Below are 23,214 nucleotides of genomic sequence, written 5' to 3' on the forward strand. Positions count from 1 at the left end.
TTTAACGTGTTGTTCATCGACTACAGGAAATACATAAACTCTCGAGTCTGAATTCTTCCATAAAACTAAGAAACAATCAAAAACAAAACCGTGTTACTTTTAAACTTGCAATGTCTGAGCTTTATGCTGTGATTTTGGCACTCCCCGGGTCCTGCCAGCCAATCAGGCTTTCGGTGGACTCCGGAGGCGCCAGTTTTAAAAAGAAACAAACAAACGTGGTGGGTGGATTTGATTCACCGTTTTGGGCTCTGGGATTCAGATTCTGTTGGCCCATCCCTAGTAAGCGCAGTTGTATGGGACTTAGGAACATTTAATTGACTACCAAACACAGGTGTGCATAGATATTTATGTTCTGCAAGGACCTACATTGGCCTACAGTATTATAAACTAAAAAGAATAAACACTCTGCGTAACAGTGTGATGATGGGTAGTTGCTGTTTTATGGCGAGGAGTATAATGGTGTGATCTCCCATAACTTTTCTTTCAAAACTTCCCGAAGACAATTTTTTCTACTAGGAAAAAGTATAAATATTGTTGAGGAAAATACGGTTTTAATAAATACGAGCTGAGAGGCAAAGAGGTTAACCAGAAGAACAAGTATCGCAAGAGACAGGTTCCGTGAGCAAAGGAGGAGGTGAAGATTTTCATTTCCATATCCTATGTTACTTGTACATAATAAATACACGTATTCAGTTGAAATTAAAATGTCCTATGAAACCACGCACTCTTTGAGGCACTGCACGAACGCTAGAGAGAATTGCTTTACATTTCTAGATCGTGCAATTGCCCTGTATAGGTACCGAAGGGCACCCTTAATACCAGTAAGACTGTTGCTTACGTTCTGCACTAACTCACTGTACGATATATAGTCATACCTACGACCTCAGTGTGCCATTTCCGAGCAGCACAGCGGCATCAGTGAAGGGAAGAGAACCGTCTAACTGGAAGGTAGGGAGGATGAAACGTAGGGGTGCTCATACACTAGTTGCACCCTGGCTAACAAGGAGAGAAAACTTGCACTAATGTTTCAAGCAGGAAGCCTGTTGACTAATCTGGCATTCACACTCATTCTATCTGTCCTCTCTCCAGCAAATATAATTCCTTCTACATTTCATGTGGCTGTGTAGCCTTAGTTGCACTCGGTTCAAGCATGGCCCACCTGGATGCTGCCTTGGGTCGCAGAATTCCCGCGTCAACTTCTCCTGTCGTGGAGCGAATGAATGATGTTAGCTTATGCTTTCTGCATTCTGCTATGAGCATGACTGCATCATTATGATGACTTGAAACTTCGATCACTTGATACAGGGTGAAATGTTATGCTTTCTGGTCAGGCCTGTTCTTAAAGAGACGGTTGCATCTATTCCAGTTGATTTTGAAAATATAGTGTCATTTTATTTCTCGTGGACCTGACCACGGTATCGAAAATCTCGCACGAAATAGTGACGTACCTTGACCGTTATTCGATGGAATGCATGACAACAGCAGATGCCAGATATTGAGAGTATTCCGGAATTCACTCTCTGGAAAAACGAGAAAACGTCACTTCCTGAGAACCAATGAGGGTGCGATCTTGGGAAAAGAAAGGCTGCAGCCATGTGGGTGTCTCGCAGAGTCCCTGGGGCGTCTGGACGATGCCTTTCTCCTCTGAGCACTGCCCTCTCTCTCCCACTTAGGGAGGGTATTCATGCCGACAGAGCCTCTGCAGTCACGGAAGCAGTGCTGATCTTTAAAGCTCGTTTATTTAATATCTTAAGTATTTTTAATGAAAAAATTAGCCACATAGATGGTTTCCGGATGCAGCCGTCCATTTAAAGCAACAGTCTGGACCTCAACCAAAGCTTAAAAAATGCTGTGACCTGCTCTCTTAGAATACACAAACTCACAGTGCAAAGTATTTTGAATAAATTATCATATAATTATGATGGACGGCACTTTGGCTGCTGTGAGGTCACTCTCAGAATCCTCCTGTTCCTGTTCTCCTGAACAGTCAAGCTACAAAACTGCTAATTATGTTTTACTGTATCTCAAAACAGTCCTCATTCGCCTTTATCTCGGCCACACAATAGGAATGGGTACAATATTGACCAGCAGGCGGGGACTTCGCCCTGCTATGACATTTATATCTCCCGGCGTCAGCATGACGTTGCGTCTCCATGCGCCAATTGCGTCAACCCTCATCAGAGGGTGTTCGGGACATCTCTGAGCGAGCGTTTCCCACAGAGACGCAATGTCACACTGAAGTTGGGAGATGCATCATAGTGGGGTGGCGTGCCGGGCAATATTCCATACAATACCCCAAATCTCTGGCCTCATGTCCATGTAATGTTCTTTGTAATGTCCGCCAACATTATACGTACTTACTCATACATCACCATAAAACTAGATGTATCTAAAAAAGTATGACTCTCTACAGGATGAAATCGGAATATATGTATGTTGTTGCCAAAAATTCCTTTGTGTTGTGGTGGACTATGCGGGTGCCTTTTAAATACCATTCGCCACTTGATTTATGAAAGTTTTGTGTGGGGAGATGTACCCAAAAGTCTTAGTTTGTCTAAAGTGACACGGAGCTAGACAAGAAAACTGTTCCAACAGACTAGCCTCGTATTTTTGCATCAACAAATTGTGGTCTCTTAGAGTGTCTTCTTTTCTGATGATTTGTTCTGAACTAATGCTATGAAGTTACTGTGCCAACTATGAAAACTGACACATTATATCCCTATTCTCTCGTCTCTAACTGGTGCATTAGTTACGTGAACTGTAGTGGGTCAAGGTGAATACTAGTTGGGAATGCTGGATATGCTGGAATGCATGACTCTACCTCGTATAGCATGAAACTGCTCCAGACACCTTGTCCCATTACCTGTGTTCAACATATCTATGTGGACGACGGCTCTGACAGTGTTGCGTGCTTGCTGAACAGCAGGCTGGCACCCACAATGTTGAAGTGGATATTTCGGGCAGAAAGCGTGCGAGCATGGTGGTATTTCCTGAACAATGTTTGTCTGCACCTCACCAAATACATGCAGGAGAGGTAGACAAATAGTATATATAAAAGCAATCTACAATGTCCTTGAGGCCAGCTACTGAAGGCTGAAGTGATATGTGCTGTGTAGCCATTAATCAGCTGATGTGGTTAGAAGTCAAATTAGTGCTTTGCTAACTGCAACACAACTAAATAGTCATGTGTTTTCACGATGGAACCTGATATTCTGTTTCTGTGTATCATCGTCGTGTCCAATCTGAGTCAGAATTCTCACTCCAGTGATCACTCAGGGATCCTAAGAGGGATCCCTTAATTAACTAATGTTGTTATAATTCATATTCATGTGGGAATACTGTGTGTCCAGCTTCAGAAATATTTCTGATGACATAATTTGCGTGCCTTTACAATTTACATAAACAACGTCTACCTGAGTGGACAGCATAAAAATTTCACCCTGTACTTTCAACTTGCATGCCTTTGTGAAAGTAGGCACCAGCCAGCATATGTACATTGGGTGTTTATGCCCCCATTGAACAGATATGCTTAGATATGTGCTCTGCTACAACGCTTGCATTGAAATAATATATGAATCTGCACAGGACATACAATAGAGCTCGCAGAATTCACCCATTTCTATTGACAGTAAGAAAAATTATATTCTGCTGAGCCTCATGTTAAAGCGCTTAAAGTCACATCCACTACTTTCGAAGCAAACTTTTGAGCAGCTTTGGTCTTTATGTTCTGAATTGCATTTTGCAGTTTTGCCCAAAAAGGTTTGATCTTTCATTTACATGAAAATGTTGGATAATTGTGAGGAACCATGGCTACCACCAGACATTCCAGACCTTCTGATGAAACTGTTCTGACTGTAATGTTTGGTGTTATTTATTTCAGTGTGGATGGGATCCCAGGGACACTGGATGGTATCCGGCGCTCACCGACACCCAACCGACTGCGACTAAGCAATAAACTGTACGCCTTACGTCGACCCATGACCAAGCTGGCCCTCCTCACTCAGTTGGGAATATCTGCACCAGAAATATATAGGAGTAAAAACTTGGAGAAGTTGAAATGGAGGACTCACCTAGCCAAGCATCTCGTGACCTAAGTGTCTCTCTGAGTGATGTCCGACGTCCTCCTGATGGTGGTTATGGATGGGTTGTTGTGCTTGCATCCTTTGCTGTCAACCTGATAGCTGATGGCGTTTCCATGTCATTTGGCATCCTATTTGTTGACCTGGTTGACTACTTTGGTCAGGGCAAAGGCAAGACGGCCTGGGTGGGCTCGTTATTCTTCAGCATGCCGCTGTTGACCGGGCCCATCGCGTCATCCCTAACAGACCGTTATGGCTGTCGACGCGTCTGCATCGTAGGAGCACTTTTGGCAACAGGAGGATTTGTGGCTTCATTTTTTACCAACTCACTCGAGTTTCTTTTCTTGACATTCAGTGTGGCTGGCTTTGGGCTTGCACTCTGCTATGTCACATCTATAGTAATAGTAGCGTATTACTTTGAAAAGCGACGTTCCCTAGCAACAGGATTGGCTGTCTGTGGGACTGGCATCGGGACATTTGTTTTTGCTCCATTGACAATCCGTCTTTTGGATGCATTTGCATGGAGGGGGACTCTCTTGCTTCTGGCTGGATTTTTCTTAAACCTGGTTATCTTTGGCGCACTTATGCGGGACCTAGACCTTGAAGCTGATGTCCATCCCATTGCAGAAGGACAGCAACGACGGCTGTGCAGTTCATTAGTGCAGCTTCCTACCTACCTTTCTGATAAGGCACCGCTTGACGTCCTCTCTGAGAATTCGAGGAAGGAGGGCGGTCACCTTAACTCTCTCCTCGAACAGTACCCGAACATTTGGAATCGCATTGTCCCAGCAGAGTCGCGTGGTTCCACTGGCGAGGTCCGTGCCAGAGGTTCGGAAGTGCTGTGGGGTGAACGCCGGCTGCAGCAGCGGAGCGATTCTGCGTGCCTGCGCAACATGCGGTTGCAGCGTGGCAGCCTCACATACAGAGGAGCCATGCTCAATGTTCGGCGCTACAGGCTCAAGGCATCCAGCTGTCCCGACATCTATAGGAACAGCATGCTCACCATCACAGGAGAGGACAGGGTGAGGTGGCTTTTCTATCCCCAGTTGCTTGGAGTGCCATACTCTGTTCAAACAAGGTGAAACAGTGGAGGTGTTGGGGCCCTTGGGTTCTCTGAACTAACAAGGTGTCATCTATAGGGCGATTTCAGACCGAGTCTGCCAGGGCGATCCTGTCGACATCTCAGATTTTTTTACGTTCCAATGTGCAGGGTTCGCCAAGATAAACTTCGGGGTTTGTAACGAAGATAAAACAAATAAGAACAGTGTCGGGAAGCTAAAGTAGATGTTAGAGGACGTATTATGCCTGAAAATTTTATGTCGATAATGCCGCTTGGTGTGTTTCTCTGCGGATAAATTGTGAAAATTAAAAAAACGCTGCTGCCTATTCGGCTATACCTGTGTTTCAGCTCCTTCCCGTCAGATGGTGAAACGGTCGAGCGTGGTGTTGCAGACGACATTGAAACCACTGATCAGTGATCGAAACCAAGTTAACAAATGGAACTGAATGTGGACTCGTACTCTGCAACGCCGCGTTCGACCGTGTTGCCATCTGATGGAAAAAAGCCAAAACACAGGTATAGCCGATTAGGCAGCAGCGTTTCTTTTTTTTTTTTTTTTTGATTTTTAAGGTTTTTCCGTAGAGAAACGCACCAAGCGAAATTATTGACATAAATTTTTGGGGCATAATACGTCCTTTAACATCTACTTTAGCTTCCCAACACTGTTCCTATTTGTTTTATCTTCGTTACAAACCCTGAAGTTTATCTTTGTGAACCCTGTATATTGCAGCCTAGTGCTTAGGAAGTACATTTGGCGGAGGAAATAGCTGAAAATATAGTATTGTAGATTTTTTTTTAAAATAATGAGCTGTCCTCTTCCTCACAATTTTCAGCCTTCATATCTTCGTAACCATTAAGGCTATGCCGTTAATTTTTTCCACACTTATTGCCTATGTGCTGCTGTACTGTTTGCTCTGTGTTTGAGGTTCTAGGTTTAGCAGGTGTCTAAATAAAAAATCGCAAAGTCGCCTCATTTGCAAAAAGTATCACTTTTTCGACATGTAACTGCTTTTCTACAAATACCAGAAAGGTAACGTGAGTGACACCGTTCTGTTCGTTCTTTAAACGCTCTTTCTGTTCATATCAAACACGTTGTTGGAAAGTCTCTGACGTGCTTCCTAACGTGCATTTAGTAAGGGGTGGTAAGGCAAAAACATGCAACCTTGGTAGCGTATTTTCCATATTCGCCCACTCGTGACATGGTTCATATTCCTCACACATGTCGCTCATGATAAATAGTGTACCGAAAAAAAAAAAAAAACTTCAGAAGTGGCCCAAGTTCATTTTCGGGCTTTCCGTGCACCCCTGCTGTGACTGGTTCGTGAGGGCGGACAGCGGACTTTCATTCCCTCGTGGCTTCGTGTTACATTTGAGATACTAGTCAAGTTCTTTTTTATAAGGTTTGTTACAAAACAAGTTCAACTATCTACACAAAGACAGGAGTTACACTGCGTAGGTCGGCATGAATGTTGGCCATACTCGCAAAGCACAAATTGAAAGCACGTGCGGTCCTTGATTGGTGACAAACAGAAAAGGGGACAATGTCTAACAGTGGAAGGCTACTTTCCTCCTTGCACTCTTCGAAGTTTCTGCTATGAAGACTTCACGAACGCCATTACCTGTTCATCCTGCTTTCTCACATATGTGAGGATTGTATTACAGGAACATACAGGGGGTGTTTTTTGTCTGTCTCTTTTTTTTTTTCTCTCTCTTTTTCTTTTCTTCTTTTTTTTGTTATACAAAGGTGTGCGATGCTTCATGAAGTGGCATGAAGACAACAGGTGCGACGGAAATAGGCGCCTTCTCTTCTTATGTTGATCGCCTCTCCAATAACTATTCGTAAAGTGGATTATGCTGTGTAGTGGATTTCACTGCTTTATGGCTCATGGTCTTAGCAGCTCTACAGGAAATGCGCAGCTTCTTAGTTCGCACCTTGTGTGTGACCTTCATCAAATTACGGCACCGTAAAGTGCTACTGCGGCTTCGACACCACGCCATACGTGTTGCTGTGATGGGGTTACTTTTGAGTGTCCACCACGAAACCTCGGCCACTTCTGAAGTGAAATTTCTTTCAGTACGCTATGTGAGCTTGTCATGAACAACATGTGTGACGAATATGATCCACGTCATGAGTGGGGGGAACATGGAAAATATGCTACAGAGGTTGCACCTTTTGGCCTTACCACCCCTCACTAAACGCGCGTTAGGAAGTATGTCCGAGATTTTCCAACAACATGTTTTATACGAATGGAAAGGGCGTTTAAAGACGAACAGAACGATGTCACTCACTGTAACTTTCTTGTATTTGCAGAAAGGCAGTTACGCGGCCAAAAAGTGATTTTTTGCAAATGATGCGAATTTGCGATTTTTTTATCTAGACGCCTGCAAAACTTAGAACCTCAAAGATAGAGCGAACAGTAAACTAGCACATAGGCAATAAGTGTGGAAAAAATTAACGGCATAGCCTAATGGCTACAAAGATACGAGGCCTGAAGATTGTGAGGAAGTGCAGTGCCCGAAATGGTCATTCTTGAAGATTATTTTACAAAAAAACAACTGCAAGATATTTTCAGCTATTTCTTCCACCAATTTAATTGCTAAGCACTAGGCTTCAGTATATATTGGAATGAAAAAAATCTGAGAGGTCGACCGGACCACCCTGCCTGACTCGGCATGAAATCATCCTATAGTGCTTTTGCTTCTTACTATACTATAGTGCAATTGCCTTAAAAATTCCTGAATTGATGTAATTTGTAACTGAAGCATTGTGCAAAACCCACCTTGTGAGAAATGCATATGCCGTCCAAACTTGTTATGAATGGAATATATTCCAGGTAAAATAGTGAACCGAGTCACCGATATGACATTGCTGTCTCATGTAACAAATAGGATGCCCACAGACATTTTGTTTGTTAGGTGAAGCAAAACTGAATATCTATTGTTTATTACCCAGCTATGATTCAGAGTTGTGACAGACAGTACACAGTCATGGTTCACTGAAAGCTTCTCAACATCGATTATTTGTAACATTTACACACAGGTTGCTGCCATAGCAGCTGACGAGTAAAAAAGGCACGCAGGGAATAAACTTGCATTTGTTTCACCTTTCTTTGAAGAGGCTATTAAGTGAGCTGCTTTGGCTATAAATGCGTAAGTGGTCCCACTTGCAACTGCTGCTATTGCTGTGAACCGTATCAACGCGAAAGCGAAAAATGAACGCAAAGACTATGCCCATCATACTTTACCCTCTTGGCAGATATGTGTTCCTCCCTCTGGCCTGGCAAAAGTCTTCAGCCCTTATGCAAGTATCTCAATGTGGCAGTCCTATTTCAATGTTTGCTTCTCTGTACACTGGGCAGTATTTCTTTGTGGGACCGGAAGTAGCCGTCAGAACGTATTTTATGAAGCATCTAAGTGTCAAGACTTGTTCAGTGTGTGGCATGGTGACATAGATTGAACATACCACTAACACACAGGTACATGAGCTACACAAGTACGAAACATGCTAATGCCTATCAACTTTTAACTGACAGACTGATGCAAAAATGTTGATTGCCATTAATGGCATGATTCAAGCCTTCATTCAAACCTGGTACATACCATTGATGCTACAGCAGCAAAAGTTTCAAATTTTTCCTGGTCTTTTGACTGCTCCTCTAGTAACTGGAATGCAGCCTAACCTTTGGAAAGACACACAATTATGCATTAAAAAGAAAGCCTCCTAGCCATAGCACATACTATCCTTCTAGATTTTGAGTTATATGTATAGACAGAAAAAAATTCAAACGGTTAGTGACTGTTTAATGACACAGTTTAGTGCGGATTCTGCACTAAAGCTTGTCATGAAAGCTAGATGCTCCTAACCATTTGAAGGACAAAATGGTGTGGATGCAGGCAAGCTGGTGGATGAAACATTTGCTGGTTTGAGCGCTTCGTGGTGTGTTTTTGTGCAGTGTCTTCTGTCTTCCGCCCATTTCTCAGGCACCTTCAGTATGGAGTAACCATTTTAATTTTATTCTGATTAGTTCCTTTGTGGCCTTGATGGCGTTTTTGTACTTAGTCTATTTATGTTATATAGATAGTAAGATATAAAAGGTAGGCAGTATAGATACGGTATGTCATCTCTGTTTGTAACTTTTGTACATGTAATCTGCTTTTCGTTCTAAGCGCTAACTATTATCTGTTAATGTATTTATTGATCTACTACTAATACTTTAGTTCCTCTCAGAACTTCCATCTCTCACTCGCTCGTTCATTGCTGTATAATAGGTATATTCTATAGTTCCCTTCCGTATAGTTTTATATTGATATATACCTACTTGATGTACATTATGTAACATTCAAGCTGCTTTTTTCCCCATCCCCCACATCCTCGAGATGAAAAACAAATTGAATTGTATTGAATGTACATATATTGCCTTTGTACCAGGAACTACATAAAGTAAGACTTATAAGGAGTGTTTTATTTATTTATTTTTATCGGGACAGATCGGGACAGAGCAAGGTGAATTTCCTTTTTGCAGGTGGACATCCTGCAGGACACTGTGAGCAACTACTGGATAACAAATTAGCTAAAATTCATTAATTAAGTTATTAGATGTTTTCTGGGAAATATGAGATAGCAGAATTGGAGCCAGTCATGATCCAAATCCATCGTCCTTATTAAATACCCTGAGAAGGGAACGTACTTCGAGACATAAATTGCCAAATTTCACTATGCGAATCAGTCGATACCAGCACTATGCACTACTTGTGTGATATATACGTGGTTCCCGCTGGTCCTTGAAACCCTCGAATACCCTGGAATTTGAAAATGCCATTCTCAGAGTCTGGAAAACCTGGAATTTTTTTACAGTCCTTGAAAACCCTTAATTTTGCATCTTTTTCTTGTTCTCATGAAGCTGCTCGTAAAAATTACATTTTTTCGGAGTCAGAACTGCAGCTCTGAAACCACAGAAGTTAGCACTCTTTGCAATAAGAATCGGCAGCAAGAAATGAAAGGTACCACTCTCTATTCTATAATATCTTTTTTCTTTGTGTACTATGATTTTTAAAATCGAGTAGTTGTCAGTAACATCTGCCAACCGTGCAGCCCAGATGTATTCTCTCATGTGATACCTGTAGCTTATAAATATTTCTGCAAAATATTGAAGCCCTTGTCGTAAACTGTGTTTTAGATCCCAGACAAAACGACGTCTGAACCTCAAGAGGTCCTTGAAAAACCATCGAACTTTTGTTCCAAAATTCAGTGGGTACCATATGTATATACCTGTCATTTCTTCAATAAAGTTAGTTGGAAGTTAGAGCCCGTCTTCGTCGTCTCCCTGTTTGTCCCTGTCTTCACTGCCCTATACAATACAGATGTTTCGCTACCAAATAGCCCAGTCATTAATTGCGGAGATTAAGCTCCTGGCACTTATGCTGTGCAATGAATCTATACCAACTTTCCCAAACGGGTGTTTTGATTGATCAATCATTAACCCTTTTGGAAAAATTTAAGCCTTGACTTGACAACTTCCTGGAGTGTTCACTAATGTTATTTGTGCCAAAAGATGTGACAGAATGAAGGCACAAAATATGTGCACAGACATTTATTTTTTCATTCATTTGACAACTAAATACAAAGCTGCTGCTTTATAGCCGAGGCCCTACCAACGCAATCGGTGCTGTATAGATTACTCGTACATCCCTCTGTGGGTCATATTGGGTTTTGGGTAATATTGGCAGGTAGGATATTTGCACGCTTTTCTGCACAGATGTGCCAGATGCTGAGTGAGCTGCGAGAGGTGCTGCTGGACTCTTTGGATGTGAGCCTCTTGAAGAACGTTCGTTATGCCCTGCTCTGCTTCTCAAACTTCCTCCTGAGTGCCTGTGTGGACAACCCCTACGTGTACATTCCTGACAGTGCCATCATCCTAGGCGTGGACAAAGAAAGGGCCTCTTTCCTCATTTCCTGCATCGGTATCCTCAACACCGTCGGAGTTGTGAGTCCTCCTTTTACCAGCATTGTCAGTGGATTTTAAGTCAACACACTTTTTCCGCAGTTCTATTCCATATAGATGTTCGTGAACTTGGAGCAACCACACACACGGACAGGAGGACGGCACACCAGTGTGCCTGCCATTGTGCCGCCATTCCCAGTGTTATTTCTAGTTACTTAGAGCTCTTTTTGTGTACCTCTTCGTCAAGACAAGACTTTATGGTCGTCTTTTACATTCAGCAAATCGCCTACCTTAGCTGTAGGACAAGGCTGTTGTAAGGGAGCTGTGTGGTGTGCCGTCCTCCTGTACGTGTGTGGCTGCTCCAAGTTCATGAATAACTGTCATGTACTAACTGGCCCAGTCCGCCATTTTAAGCAGTGTCTATTCTATACATTGTTACTGTATTTCATTTTCAGTTACGAGTAAACTGTAATTAGTTTTGTAACGTAAGTGTAAGGCCCCTGGTTTACTGGCGCGGCAAATTCAAAATTCTGTGGCACCGACTGGTAAATTCCGTGATTTTCTACGGCAAGGTATTCAGTGGGTGCTTGAAACAGGAAACACTTACATTTTTGGATGGTGTGGCAAAAAATATTTTATAAAATTACTGATTCAAAGCACTGTTGTGACTCACCATTACATACATGATATCTTGTACTATTCTCTCTGACAAAGAATGCCTCTGTTGCCTGCAATCATTTTATACCTGCTGAAAGATCTTTCAGCAGGTAGCAGGTAGCAGATTTTTATAGGAAGGAGTTTACAATACATGCTTTTTGCATTAAAAGTTTGCAATTTCTAGCCCATTGCTTTAGTTTAATTTTTCTGGCATTAACTTCGCAAGAGATGCATGTATTTCTTCTGGGTGAGTACATACTGGGATCATTATCTTGATTTCAAAATTTGATGGCAGGCAGTGGCATGTTACACAGATAGGCTGCAATTGCTTCTGAACATCCATAGGTCACTTGCGAAACAAACAAAGTGGCATCCTGCCTTAGCTTTGTCGTTAACATCTTTTAGCTCCTTTGCTGGAGTGAGTATGTCATGTGAAGTTTCATCTTTAGGACACCCCTTTTTGTTCCTGGGCTGTAGGAATTATTTAACAGTTAACTTGTTAAAGGCAACCTCCCAGACACCAAATCAAAATTCCCCACTGCCACCACTAAACTGCACACAGGACGCAGGACGCCGCTCCTTCCTCATGCGAAGTTAATGCGCAATAAACTTGGGCTAACATTATCTTAAGCGAAACTACTCTGTCTGTGTTGGTCTTGCAGCATGGGCAATTTCGTAAAGCAGGCTTCACCTCATGCAGGGAAGCGTCAGTTGAAGCTCACTTTCGGGAGGTGTCGTTCATATTCGGCGGATTGAATTATGAATTTATTGTCACGTAGTCGAATATTCGGAAACCCGAATATTGTGTATTCTATTCGCGAATCAAATGCTTCGAGTGATTGATATTCGATTGGAATTCGAGAACTCGAATATCAGCACAGCCCTAAAAATAAGATATTCCGTCAAATTTCGTGCCAAACGAGGGATTCCGCAACATTCCCCGGAATCGCGGAAAACCCAGGGCCTTAATAAGTGCATCTGAAAGAAGGTTGGAAAATTTGGAAGAATCTCGGGCTGTCAAGTAACATTGGCCCGTTACGGAACTGGATAGAACGGCGCGTCAGTCACTGAGCCTTTATTACGCATTTTTGAACATAGCAGGAGCAGGCAAGCTAGCTGGTGTTGACTTAATGTTAACATTGCCTTGAGTTTGAGGGAAAACACAGGACGAACATGAGCCCATCTGTTCGTCTCATCCTGTGTTCTTCCTCAAACTCGAGGCAATGTTAACATCATTAAGCATTTTTGTTCGGGCCATTTCAATAGGGTAGTATAGACTTGGAGTAATGGAGTGAAGCGTGAGCCCTATTAGTTGTTAAGCTGCACACAGTAACAGACAGAGCACACACAACTACTTCTGACAGCACAACTTCACCGTAGTGCAGGTTCTCGTCACAAAATACTTCCTAACAGAGAATGCTCTAATGGTAATGAGAAAGTGTGTGTTCAGTGTCTGTGATTATTAAGATATCTAGAATGGGGCAGTTTCTCCCATTCTGGGCAATGCCTTGTTGGACAGGCGACACCCATCTGTTATACCTGCACCAATTATAGACAAATCTTCCGAGCTAATTAATAGAACAACCTGACAAAGAGTGGCATATTATTTTTGAAGGAGTAAATGAAGCATTGCTCCATCACACTAAACAGGAGGAGAGTAATGCCTTGGATTTTCATGCAGGTAATAGTGGGGTACCTAGGGGACAAATCTTGGACAGAGCCCTCACTTCTTTATGGCATCTTGACGGTAGTGAGTGGAGCAGCAGTCGGTGTACTCCCACTTCTACACAGCTATGGGGCCTTGGCCATGCTCAGTGCTCTCTATGGATTCACCATCTCAGCAAATTATACTCTCGTGCCAGTCATATTGGTAGACATCATCTCTTTGGACAACTTCACAGGTGCATATGGCCTGCTGCTGCTTGTGCAAGGTCTGGCTGGATTGATGGGGCCCCCCATCGCAGGTAGGATTCTGTGTTTATTTTTTTATATTTTTTGTTATCGTAGGGAATGCAAAAATATTGTATGGCCATAGTACAATCTCGTGCTTTTGTCAGATGACCAAAGTAAACATTTTAAAGGAGACCATGAAAAGAAATTGACAAGCCTACGACTATTTTCAATTTGTTTCCCTGTAGTAAAGCATTCACCTTGTGAAATATGGAGTTGAAAATCTTTCAAATGGTGAACATATTTGATATTAACCACGGCCGTGAACAGTGGCTGCTACGACCCAGCTGAGAGGCAAACTGCCCGTGACATCAAACACAGGTCACATTGTCAACTGGCGGATGGCTTTTGCGAGCATATTGCAAAATTGGCAAGCTAGCTTGCAAACTTTGATATGAAATATGTTTTAATTTGACCTGCAGCTAAGATTGTATTTAACCATTGACACTGAAGCCTACCGGAAGTGCAACGTAGCTGTTGATTGTCGGCATGGTTGCCAGAGCACGTTTTTCTCTCTGAGCTTCTTCTTCATCAGAAATGTCTTTGTCGCTGGCCTTTTGGGAGCTGATGTGGACGGAACGATTCCCAGACGCCTTGTGTGCCGTGTGATCTCTTCCTCCATCACAGTCAATTTGTGTTTTGCCATATTTCTACTGATTTGGAGGACAAATATATGACAGAAGGGTTTGTTGTCCAAACCAAAATCATGCACCCACGTTGTCCTGCTGGGGGTGTGCTCCTGGTCGTCCACAATTGGTCCAGCCCATTTTTAAAATCCTTCAAAATTACCATTTACTTTCAAATATCTATCGAAACGTTTTCTTCCATAGAATTCTGACGAAAACAAAAGTTATAGCGATTTTGAGTGACAGATCTGGTAATCCGAGCGAGAGCGCCGAGGTCCATTGCACGCTCTACACAGGAGTCGCTCTGGGGCAGTCATCGCCCAAATTTGGCGGACGCTCTACCGGCTCTACCATTCTTCTACAAGGGGCATTACGCTCGCTACGCATTGTGCATTCGTGAACTTCCGGCATCGTCGTTGGCGTTGTCGCACACTTTTGCCTGTTGTAGCCCGGATCACAACCATAGCTAAGGCCCCTGGATTTCTGCTGCGGCAAATTCAAAATTCCGCTTAACAATTTTCCTTGGCAAGGAGTCAATGACTGCTTGAAAGGGGATCACTTTATTTTCTTGGATAATGTGGGAACAAAAAATTTTTTTATAAACTTACAGATTCAAAGAACTGTTGTGGCTCAGCATTACATGATATCTTCTATTTCTCCTCTGACAGCAAATGCCATCTGATGCCTAAATAATTTTTACAGAGTTGTACTTATAGTCTACAGAGTTAATTAGAATTGACAAATACTTGATCGCAATAGACGCAGAATTCGGAGCAAGCACCCTCGTTCCATTCCAAAACTCAATTACTGTAATTACTCGCATAATCTGTGCACTTTTTCTCTCCCCCCCCCCCCCCCCCCCCCCCCCTCCAAAAGAAAAAGAAAACTCTGAGAAGTTGGGAGTTGCACATACTGCACGGGAATGCTTGTTACGGTATTCAAACGACGCAAAATTTCAAAATTGTGGTATGCCGATTATATAGGCTATCGGAAAAACCGATATTGACGTTATTGCTGCATTGCGCGAGCGCGAAAGAAGCACCCAGTTTTTTTTTCTTTTCTTTTCTTTCTTGTTAGCGCCGCAAAGCAACTGTGGCTATGAGCGGCGTACAGATGTGGACAGATGGAGAGAGTACAGCAGGAAGGAGTATGGCACAGGGGGAGAGCACCCAAATGTCGCGCAACTTTCGACAGCCGGGAGGCAAAATGCCGGCCCACTGCTGTCTATACGAGATGTTGAGATACGTTGAGACGCTGCTAGAAAACGCAGCTAGTCGCACTTGACTACCAAAAGCAGGCTATGTTCGCCAACTTTGTCATGTTGTGCTGTAAGGTTCGTCATAGCGTGTTTGTCCAGCATTTTTTTCCACGTTTTGTAGGTCAGGTGACAGTATCGTCCACCGCGTCAGTGGACCATCACCCGAAAGTGGTGCAAATCAAACGAAATGACCTCAATAACTTTGGTAGCACTGACGGCGTTGCGAAAAGCAATCGCAACGGTCGTGAGACGCGCGTACCAGATATCCGCACGCAAATTACGCTATATTTGTTTTTTTAGTGCTACAGGGGTGCGCAAATATGCAAGTAAATACGTCGAAGGGTCACGTGGAGCATTTGTGAGCGCATGCAGCGCGCGATTTTATCTTATGCTGTTTTGCGTGAGTGTGTGATACATCTCCTGAGACGTCGTAATAACAATCCACGTCTCGCCAATCGCATCCTTCAACCCAACCGTCTTTCCGTGAAATTTTGTGCACAACGCCGCGAAATTTCGACCAAACAAAGGATTCCGTGATTCATTCCGGATTCCGCAAAATTTCACGGAAAACTCTTAAGCATACCCCTTAAGCATAACTTGCGAGAAGCACGTCACATCTTCCTCTTTGTCATTCGCATTATTGGTGTCAATTGAACTTTCGTCCCTACTACTTTCGTAAAGATCCATGCCATCAATGGTGAACGTAACAAAGAAACGTCTGATAGCCACACAGCCGCAGGAGCAATACGTAGCAGACACTTGCGAGGTGCATATATGTGCGTGCTCGCCGTTGAGAGCGGAAGAACAGAGTTGAGGGCAGTTCTGGTTCGGCCTCTCGCAGCAAGAGCCAAAAAACTGCTCTTGGGAGGTTTCTGAATGGCTCTCTTCCCGCGCCTTGTCTTCCTTGAAGAGTGACGAAATTTGGGCTAGTTGGTATGAGACCATATTGCTGCTTGGCGCTAAAAAGACTAAGACATAAGAGAGGGACTCAACACATGCGCTACTTCCAACACTTTATTGAAACTTGTCGTATCGGCTTCTTAAACACTCCTGGCTGCCTGCTGGTTGTTCTTTCTATTCTTACACGTGTCAAGTTATGTCAGTTCCCTATCGCGCGCAGTTTGGGAAAATACCACTCGACTGTAGTCCTGATAGGCTCTTGTGATTGGCAAACGCAGTTAGATGCATACGATAGAGCTCCTGCTATATTGTGGTGTGGACATGCATTAAACCCAATACAGGCCAATTTCAGTCCCATAAAGAACTTGGTGTGCCTATTCACTACACAGGGTGCTTTCTTTTTAATTCGATAGATTTTTTATTCAAAAGTTACGAGAGCAGCACAGGTGCCATTTTTGATGGCCACGCAGTCAACCTATCAAGGGTACATAACTACTGCCTGACTAATTACCTAAAATTAGCTATTTGTTACTGTAAAAGTCCTTGATTTCTTGTGGAACATATTTTTGCATTTTGGTGGGGGCCATTGTTGACGTGGGAACTTAAATTCGCAAAAAAATGCAGACTCATGTTTCTCAGTGCTGTCAATGTATTTACTTCGTAGGTACTTAAATTCGTGAATTCTTGGCTCTCGTGAAAAATTGTTCTACACAGAAAAAAAAAACACACTTTTAGAGTATTTAATTAGAGGTTTCGGAAAAATCTGAAACACCAGAATTTGAGCCAATCATTACTCGAGGCTACACTGTTTTTAAAAAATCCCAAAATAGGCACATATTTCGATTTCTCTACCGCCAAATTTTGCTATGCAACTGTACTGAAACCACACATGCCAGGAGTGCAGGAAGGAAAGCATCTATGCTGCTCTTGCGGCTTTTCCATAAAAATTTGTATCAAATAAAGTACAAACACCATGTATGTGGGACAACCACTGACTGCTATACTCACACAGTCTGCAGTCCTGGCTACTGATCACATAGTTGGCATTTTCAAGTGCAAATATACCAACGATATCCCATTTGTTAGAAAGATGTTGACAACACAGTACTGCTTACAGCACCAATACCTTGATTTGTACAGGGTGGTTGTGCGACACTACGGGTGCCTATGATGCCACCTTCTACTTCAGTGGCTTCTGCATCTTTGCATCGGGGATAGTAATGCTTCCCATTGCTTGGAAGTGTCAAATGCCACAAGTGCAGGAATCACCGCCTGGCAGCACCAAGCGCACCACTGTGGTTTTACTGCCTCTGGAGGGCAATGCCCGGGATGTCTCCTCCTGTCAAATGGAAGGGCTCATTCACGATGGTCCTCTTTCAAGATGTTTGAAAAAGGTGACTTATTGCTGGCATTAAGGATATTTAACTCTGGTGCAGGTATGAATTGCAGTATTTAAAGGTTTGAAACATTTTCAGAGTGCCCAGTCTTGGATCGGGTTTAGCTAGAATACAGTCGCCGTCCGATTTTTTGGACTCGGCGGGGATCGCGCAAAAGTACGAATAATCGAGCGGTCCGAAAAAACGAATTTCGCTTCAAAATAAACTTTACTAAGGCCTAGAAGGCTGGAAAAATTTGTGCTTTCCTAACGCGCTTCCAGCTTTGCCTGATAACGTCAGCTTCTATTTCCCGAAGCGACATTTCGTCAATGTACACTGTCAGAGGCACCGCCGTCATCAAGTCCGCAAGTCGGCTTCGCCTAACGCATGCGTGCTTTAGGTGAAGCTCGCTTTACAGCGCTGTCGCGCGACTCGCGGGCGGAGAACACATGCTGGGCCGGTGGCCAAATCGAAGACGCAAAGGCGCCACGACAGACCTCTTCTACACAGAGGAATGGAAAATGAACAATCATCACTGCCTATTATTTTGCCTCAATATTTTAGTTGGTTGATTTCTTGCGATACGAATTTCGGATGATACCAATATTTTCCGTCACCCCAAGAGAGAAATTCGCTGGTTGGGCAAACAGAGTCCGAAATATCGAGTGACGGAGCTGCACGGCGTCGGAAATTTTGGACGCTCTTAAACATCAACTCTATGGGACCCGCGGCCGTTCCGCGAACGAGTCCGAATAATCGAGCATGTCCGAAAAATCAGGGTCCGAAAATTCGGTCTGCGACTGTAATTCAAAGATGTGCACAAGTTTGTGTCCTTCGTTGCCAGCATTTGAATAGTGTAGTTTGTTACACGCTCGAAGTACATGTCGCACTCGAAGGACTGTCTACAAAAATGAGGAGTCCACCTCAATGGTGAATGCTCTGTCATGGAATGCATTTAACTGCCTGATAAAATTTTTAACTCTCTACAGATGGCACAAATTGTGTTGTGAGCGTAACTGAACTAGACGTAGCTGCACATCACAGATGTAATAGCACTAATGTCATGCGTATACAGCAGCCAGCAAAATGTTTTGGAGGGTTACGCTACTAATTGTGAAACTAATCTGAAACTACTTCTGCTAATACTTATCTTTCTTAAATTGCAATCTCGTTAGTATAGCACCTTGCAGACATACTCTGAAAGAAGGTGCAAAATAAGTAATAACGCTATCGAAGATGTGTTCATCTATCAATCGATTCCTCGTTTCATGCAAGTCTTACCTGTTATGCTCCCTGTGCGAACGAAAATCTTCATTGATTGAGAAGGGAAAGCAAGCATACTACGTGAACTGACGTAGTGTAGTATTTTGCAAGGATAGATCAGAAGTGCACAAACACTTCTGATTGTGCATGCTATATTGTTTTAGTATGTCAATTCTTACACAAAACTGTAGTGGAAGTATTGAACAGATACAGTGAACTCCCGTTAAGACGAACATGAGGGGACCGCAGAAATTAATTCGTCTTATCAGAAGTTCATCTTAACAGAAGGACCCAAAAGTGTAATAGAAAATGTCCAAAACAGGGTAGCAATTGTGAAACGGCATATTGGCAACGTCGCAGCATACAATAACTTACTTCCTGCCAGTTTGGCCACCTACTGAAGCGTTAAGCCGCTGGTTGCCCACTGCTGCACGCAGATAGAATGGGCCCTAACAGCACGCGAAAGGCAGTTCCCCCTGCGACTGCACGTGAATTGCGCAATCACACGTGCCGCACTGTAAGCAGCAAACGTATTCAGATGTCACGTATTCGATTGCCTGCACATCAAAAGACACCACAAAGTTTGGGTTTCATGTTATGGTGCACTTGCAAAAGGGGGGAAGGCTGTGTGTGGTCGGCCCAAATAGGGACCAAACGACCACAGAGCATTCCTGCGTGGCGGGGGTGGTGGAAGCTGAGCCCCGAAGGTGCCGCATCACGTGCCTTCTTTGCATCCTCTGTGTGCGGTGAAGCCCGTTTACAGGCGCGGCGGGCGGCCGGAAAAGTTTGGGTTATCCGAAGTGCCTGAGGTGTCTGTTTGTGTTAAGCGGATTTTTTTTACATGGCGTCTATGGGAAAAACAAACAAATGTCCGTAATTTGTTCGGCATATCCGGAAATTCGGCTTAAGAGAGTTCGGCTTAACGGGAGCCCACTGCATATGACTTCACCTAATTTCATATTAAAAATTAACGGAAATTCTGGTTTCACATGACTTACGTTTAGGGTCACTTCTGTTGACTTTCAGGACATTTCTGTCTCTTTTCTGCAACAATAAGTCGAAGAAACATTCACGAATTCAGAAACAGTCAGTTTTTGGGAAAAATCCAAATTCTTGCTTGAGATGTTAGCTGCAGTTTTCTTGATGGAAATTGATAAACAAAGCACCATTTTTTGCATGTACGAATGATTGACTTTTACTTACCGTAATTTCACGCGTATAAGCCCCACTGCAGATAAGCCGCTGGACCAGTTTTTAGGAACGTTTGGAAAATTTTACGGGCAGATAAGCCGCGAGCAATATGATGCAACTGATTTGTTCGACAAAGGAGACCATAGAAAAGGCTATCAACCCTGTGGTCCATACTCGGGGTCAGCATGGTGTACAACAGAGGAGGTCAGTGTTCTAGTGTTCTACCAAGAGAGGATTGTGCCCTTGTTGCGTGTTTTTCATGGATTGACGGGTCAGTGGCCTTCCAGAAGGCATTAATCACTGTCACCTCTTTCGTTAAAGCTGCATGGGGGAAGGCACCAGGAAGGTCAGTCTACTCGAATGTGGACGCACCCGTGTTCCGCATTGTTCGTGTATTGGCATGGCGGTGCTGTACCAGAGACACTGTCGGCCCTTTCATTAAAACTGGCATATGGGGAAAATACCAGGGAGAAATAGTCATCATCAGGTATGCCGCACCGGTGGATAAGCCGCAGAGCACCCGTGAGAAGAAAAAAATTGTGCATAAGTCACGGCTAGTACATGTGAAATTACGGTAATTGAAGGGCTTGCGAGCGCAACCTGCTGTGACACATTCCAACCATTTTGAGATTAACTTGTTTTTACCATCAGGAATGTGATGAAGCCCATGATAAGTATGATAGCAAAAATCTTTTATTGTTCTAGCTGTTGTAATCAACGCTTATGCTAGGCTTTGGTGTCGAAATAGGATATGTGTATCTCGGATGACATGTTTTTAAATTTTGTTGTTTTCCACTTTGTTTCTCTTTAAATTCAAAGCTTATAGTGTTGGAACAAAAGCAGGCAGTTATTTTCCAGTTTCTCCTTTTATTTTTGAGAAATGAGCTTCCAACAGAATATAGTAGTGACAGTGTAAGCCTTGTGCCTATACTGGATAACTCTACTCTGTTGCATTCCATGAGAAACCTGTGGGAAACCGGACAGTAGTATATTGTGGCTCATATAGAGGCATTTGCAAGATGGCTTGAAAACTCTCAGCTTGATGACATTGGCCGTGGATGTTGTTCCAATCCTTAGGCTGCGTTACATGCGCCAACTTTCTCCGCCAACTACGATCAACTTTGGAGTTGGTGCGAGTCGGCCGACACCACCACCCCGACCATCTCGAGTAGCTCCGAATCAGTGCCAGACCGAAAACTTGGGAGAGATGCTGGTGTTCTAGCCAATCAACGTGAGGAGCATGGCCACGTGACCCCCGAGGGTGTGAATCTATTTCGTTCGTGTCATTCCTCCTGGCATGGGTTCAAATCCTACATGGGGTGACTGAGTTTTTTTTTTACTAATGCCACATAAACATATCAGTAGGCACTTTTGAAGATACTAGTGATCTTCTGGCGAAATAAACTGACTTTAGTTTGAATAATGACAGTTTTAAAAGTAAAATGCACCAGCAGCTGAATTCGAACCCACGCACTCCGATTGCCGTAAGGTTGTTTGTGAGTGAAGTTAACGAGTTCGTACGTGTAAACACCATCTTGAAGTTTGTCATAAGGCGTTGGCTCAAGTTGGTGCAAAAAGTTGGCCTGTGTGAACGCTGCCTTAAGATGCAGTGCAGCTCAAATGGCAAGATAGGGTTGTTCTCTTTTCTGATTAGTATCATCCTGAAGGTACTATGAAGCAAAGCTTATCTTATGATTGAATGTGGTACCTTGCCCCTTCATTCATTCATTCCCTTGCAGGACTAAGCAGGACCCCCTTTAAAGCCTAATAATGTGAAAGCTCAATATACAGTCAACCCTCGATTTATGAACCTTCGATTTATGAATTCCCTCGTTTTATGAACACGAGCACGGGGAACCAAACTTTTTCCATTCATTTTTCCCTCGTTTTATGAACCTCGATATTCGAATAATGAACGAAATTTCTGGGAACTAACTAGGAGTTGCCCAGCGTTTTTGCCCTCAATTATGAACGGATCGTTCCGAGGTCAACAGAAACCTTCAAAGGGATAATTCCGTGGTTTTATGAATGACGTCTGAACGGACAAAACGTTTTCCAGGTATTGGACCCTCGGTTCTTAACCCGTTGAAATCGGAACAACAAACCGGTTGTCCGGGGTCACACAAGGTGCGACCGAGTGTTTGACCTCAGTTGAGAATAAGGTGGGCGCTGTCACCCGAAGATTAAAAAACAGAGGTTAAAAATCCCGGAGGAAATCCGAGGCCAGTCCAGTCCAGTGCGAATGTGGTGACATCTCTTCTTTCCCAGATAGACACAGCGGAAGGCATGGTCCAAAGCAAAATTAAACAATTTAGTATTGCATGATAAACAGAGTGTGAATGCGCTAACGTCTGTTCTTTGTGAGATTGATACAGCAGAAGGCATGGTCAAAAGCAAAATTACACAATATATGGCATTATAAACACAATCCCAACTCGGAAATACTGTTCCATTTGCTCGATAGAACTCAGTTAACTGAATTTTCGATTTATGAATCCCTCGATTTATGAACGATTTTTCGGGGAACAGAGGGTGTTCATAAATCGAGGGTTGACTGTATTAGGGGTGTGCGAATACTTATTCGAGTTCTCGAATTGGAATCGAATATCAATCACTAGAAGTATTCAATCCAGGAATGGAATATCCAATATTCGGTTTTCCGAGTATTCGACTCTTCCCCAAATATGAGTCACGCTACCCCAGTGATGGAAGTGCTGCGTCCTACTGCACCGTAGAGGGTGTTTTGCTGCATTTGCGCCAAAGTTGTGCCAAAATGCGGAGCAGGCGACTACTTCGCAGTCCACGGAGGTCGTGCATGTCACAAAAAAATGAAACCCAAAGAAAATGAGGTGGACCAGCGTTTGACAAAATTAAAATGTGAGAGGGAGCTGCTGCAGCGACTTACTAGCCTT

The 23,214-nt window shown here is 43.3% G+C and overlaps 1 protein-coding gene across 2 annotated transcripts in view; it reads left to right on the top strand.

The window, feature by feature from the left end:
- Nucleotides 1-19,649, top strand: part of LOC135391517 (monocarboxylate transporter 12-like) — a 28,372-nt gene extending 8,723 nt beyond the window's left edge. Inside the window, exons 2-6 of one of the 2 annotated variants that reach the window (XM_064621788.1) lie at nucleotides 3,881-5,101; nucleotides 8,396-8,440; nucleotides 10,896-11,123; nucleotides 13,420-13,702; nucleotides 17,613-19,649. In XM_064621788.1, the coding sequence (XP_064477858.1) occupies nucleotides 4,058-5,101; nucleotides 8,396-8,440; nucleotides 10,896-11,123; nucleotides 13,420-13,702; nucleotides 17,613-17,887 (1,875 nt within the window). In that variant the 5' untranslated portion in view covers nucleotides 3,881-4,057 and the 3' untranslated portion in view covers nucleotides 17,888-19,649. The remainder of the gene's footprint in view (nucleotides 1-3,880; nucleotides 5,102-8,395; nucleotides 8,441-10,895; nucleotides 11,124-13,419; nucleotides 13,703-17,612) is intronic. The other variant, XM_064621789.1, reaches the window with a different exon arrangement.
- The last annotated feature ends 3,565 nt before the right edge of the window (nucleotides 19,650-23,214 follow it).

The sequence above is a fragment of the Ornithodoros turicata genome, chromosome 4 (genome assembly GCF_037126465.1).
Source record: "Ornithodoros turicata isolate Travis chromosome 4, ASM3712646v1, whole genome shotgun sequence".
In the NCBI taxonomy this organism is placed as follows: domain Eukaryota; kingdom Metazoa; phylum Arthropoda; class Arachnida; order Ixodida; family Argasidae; genus Ornithodoros; species Ornithodoros turicata.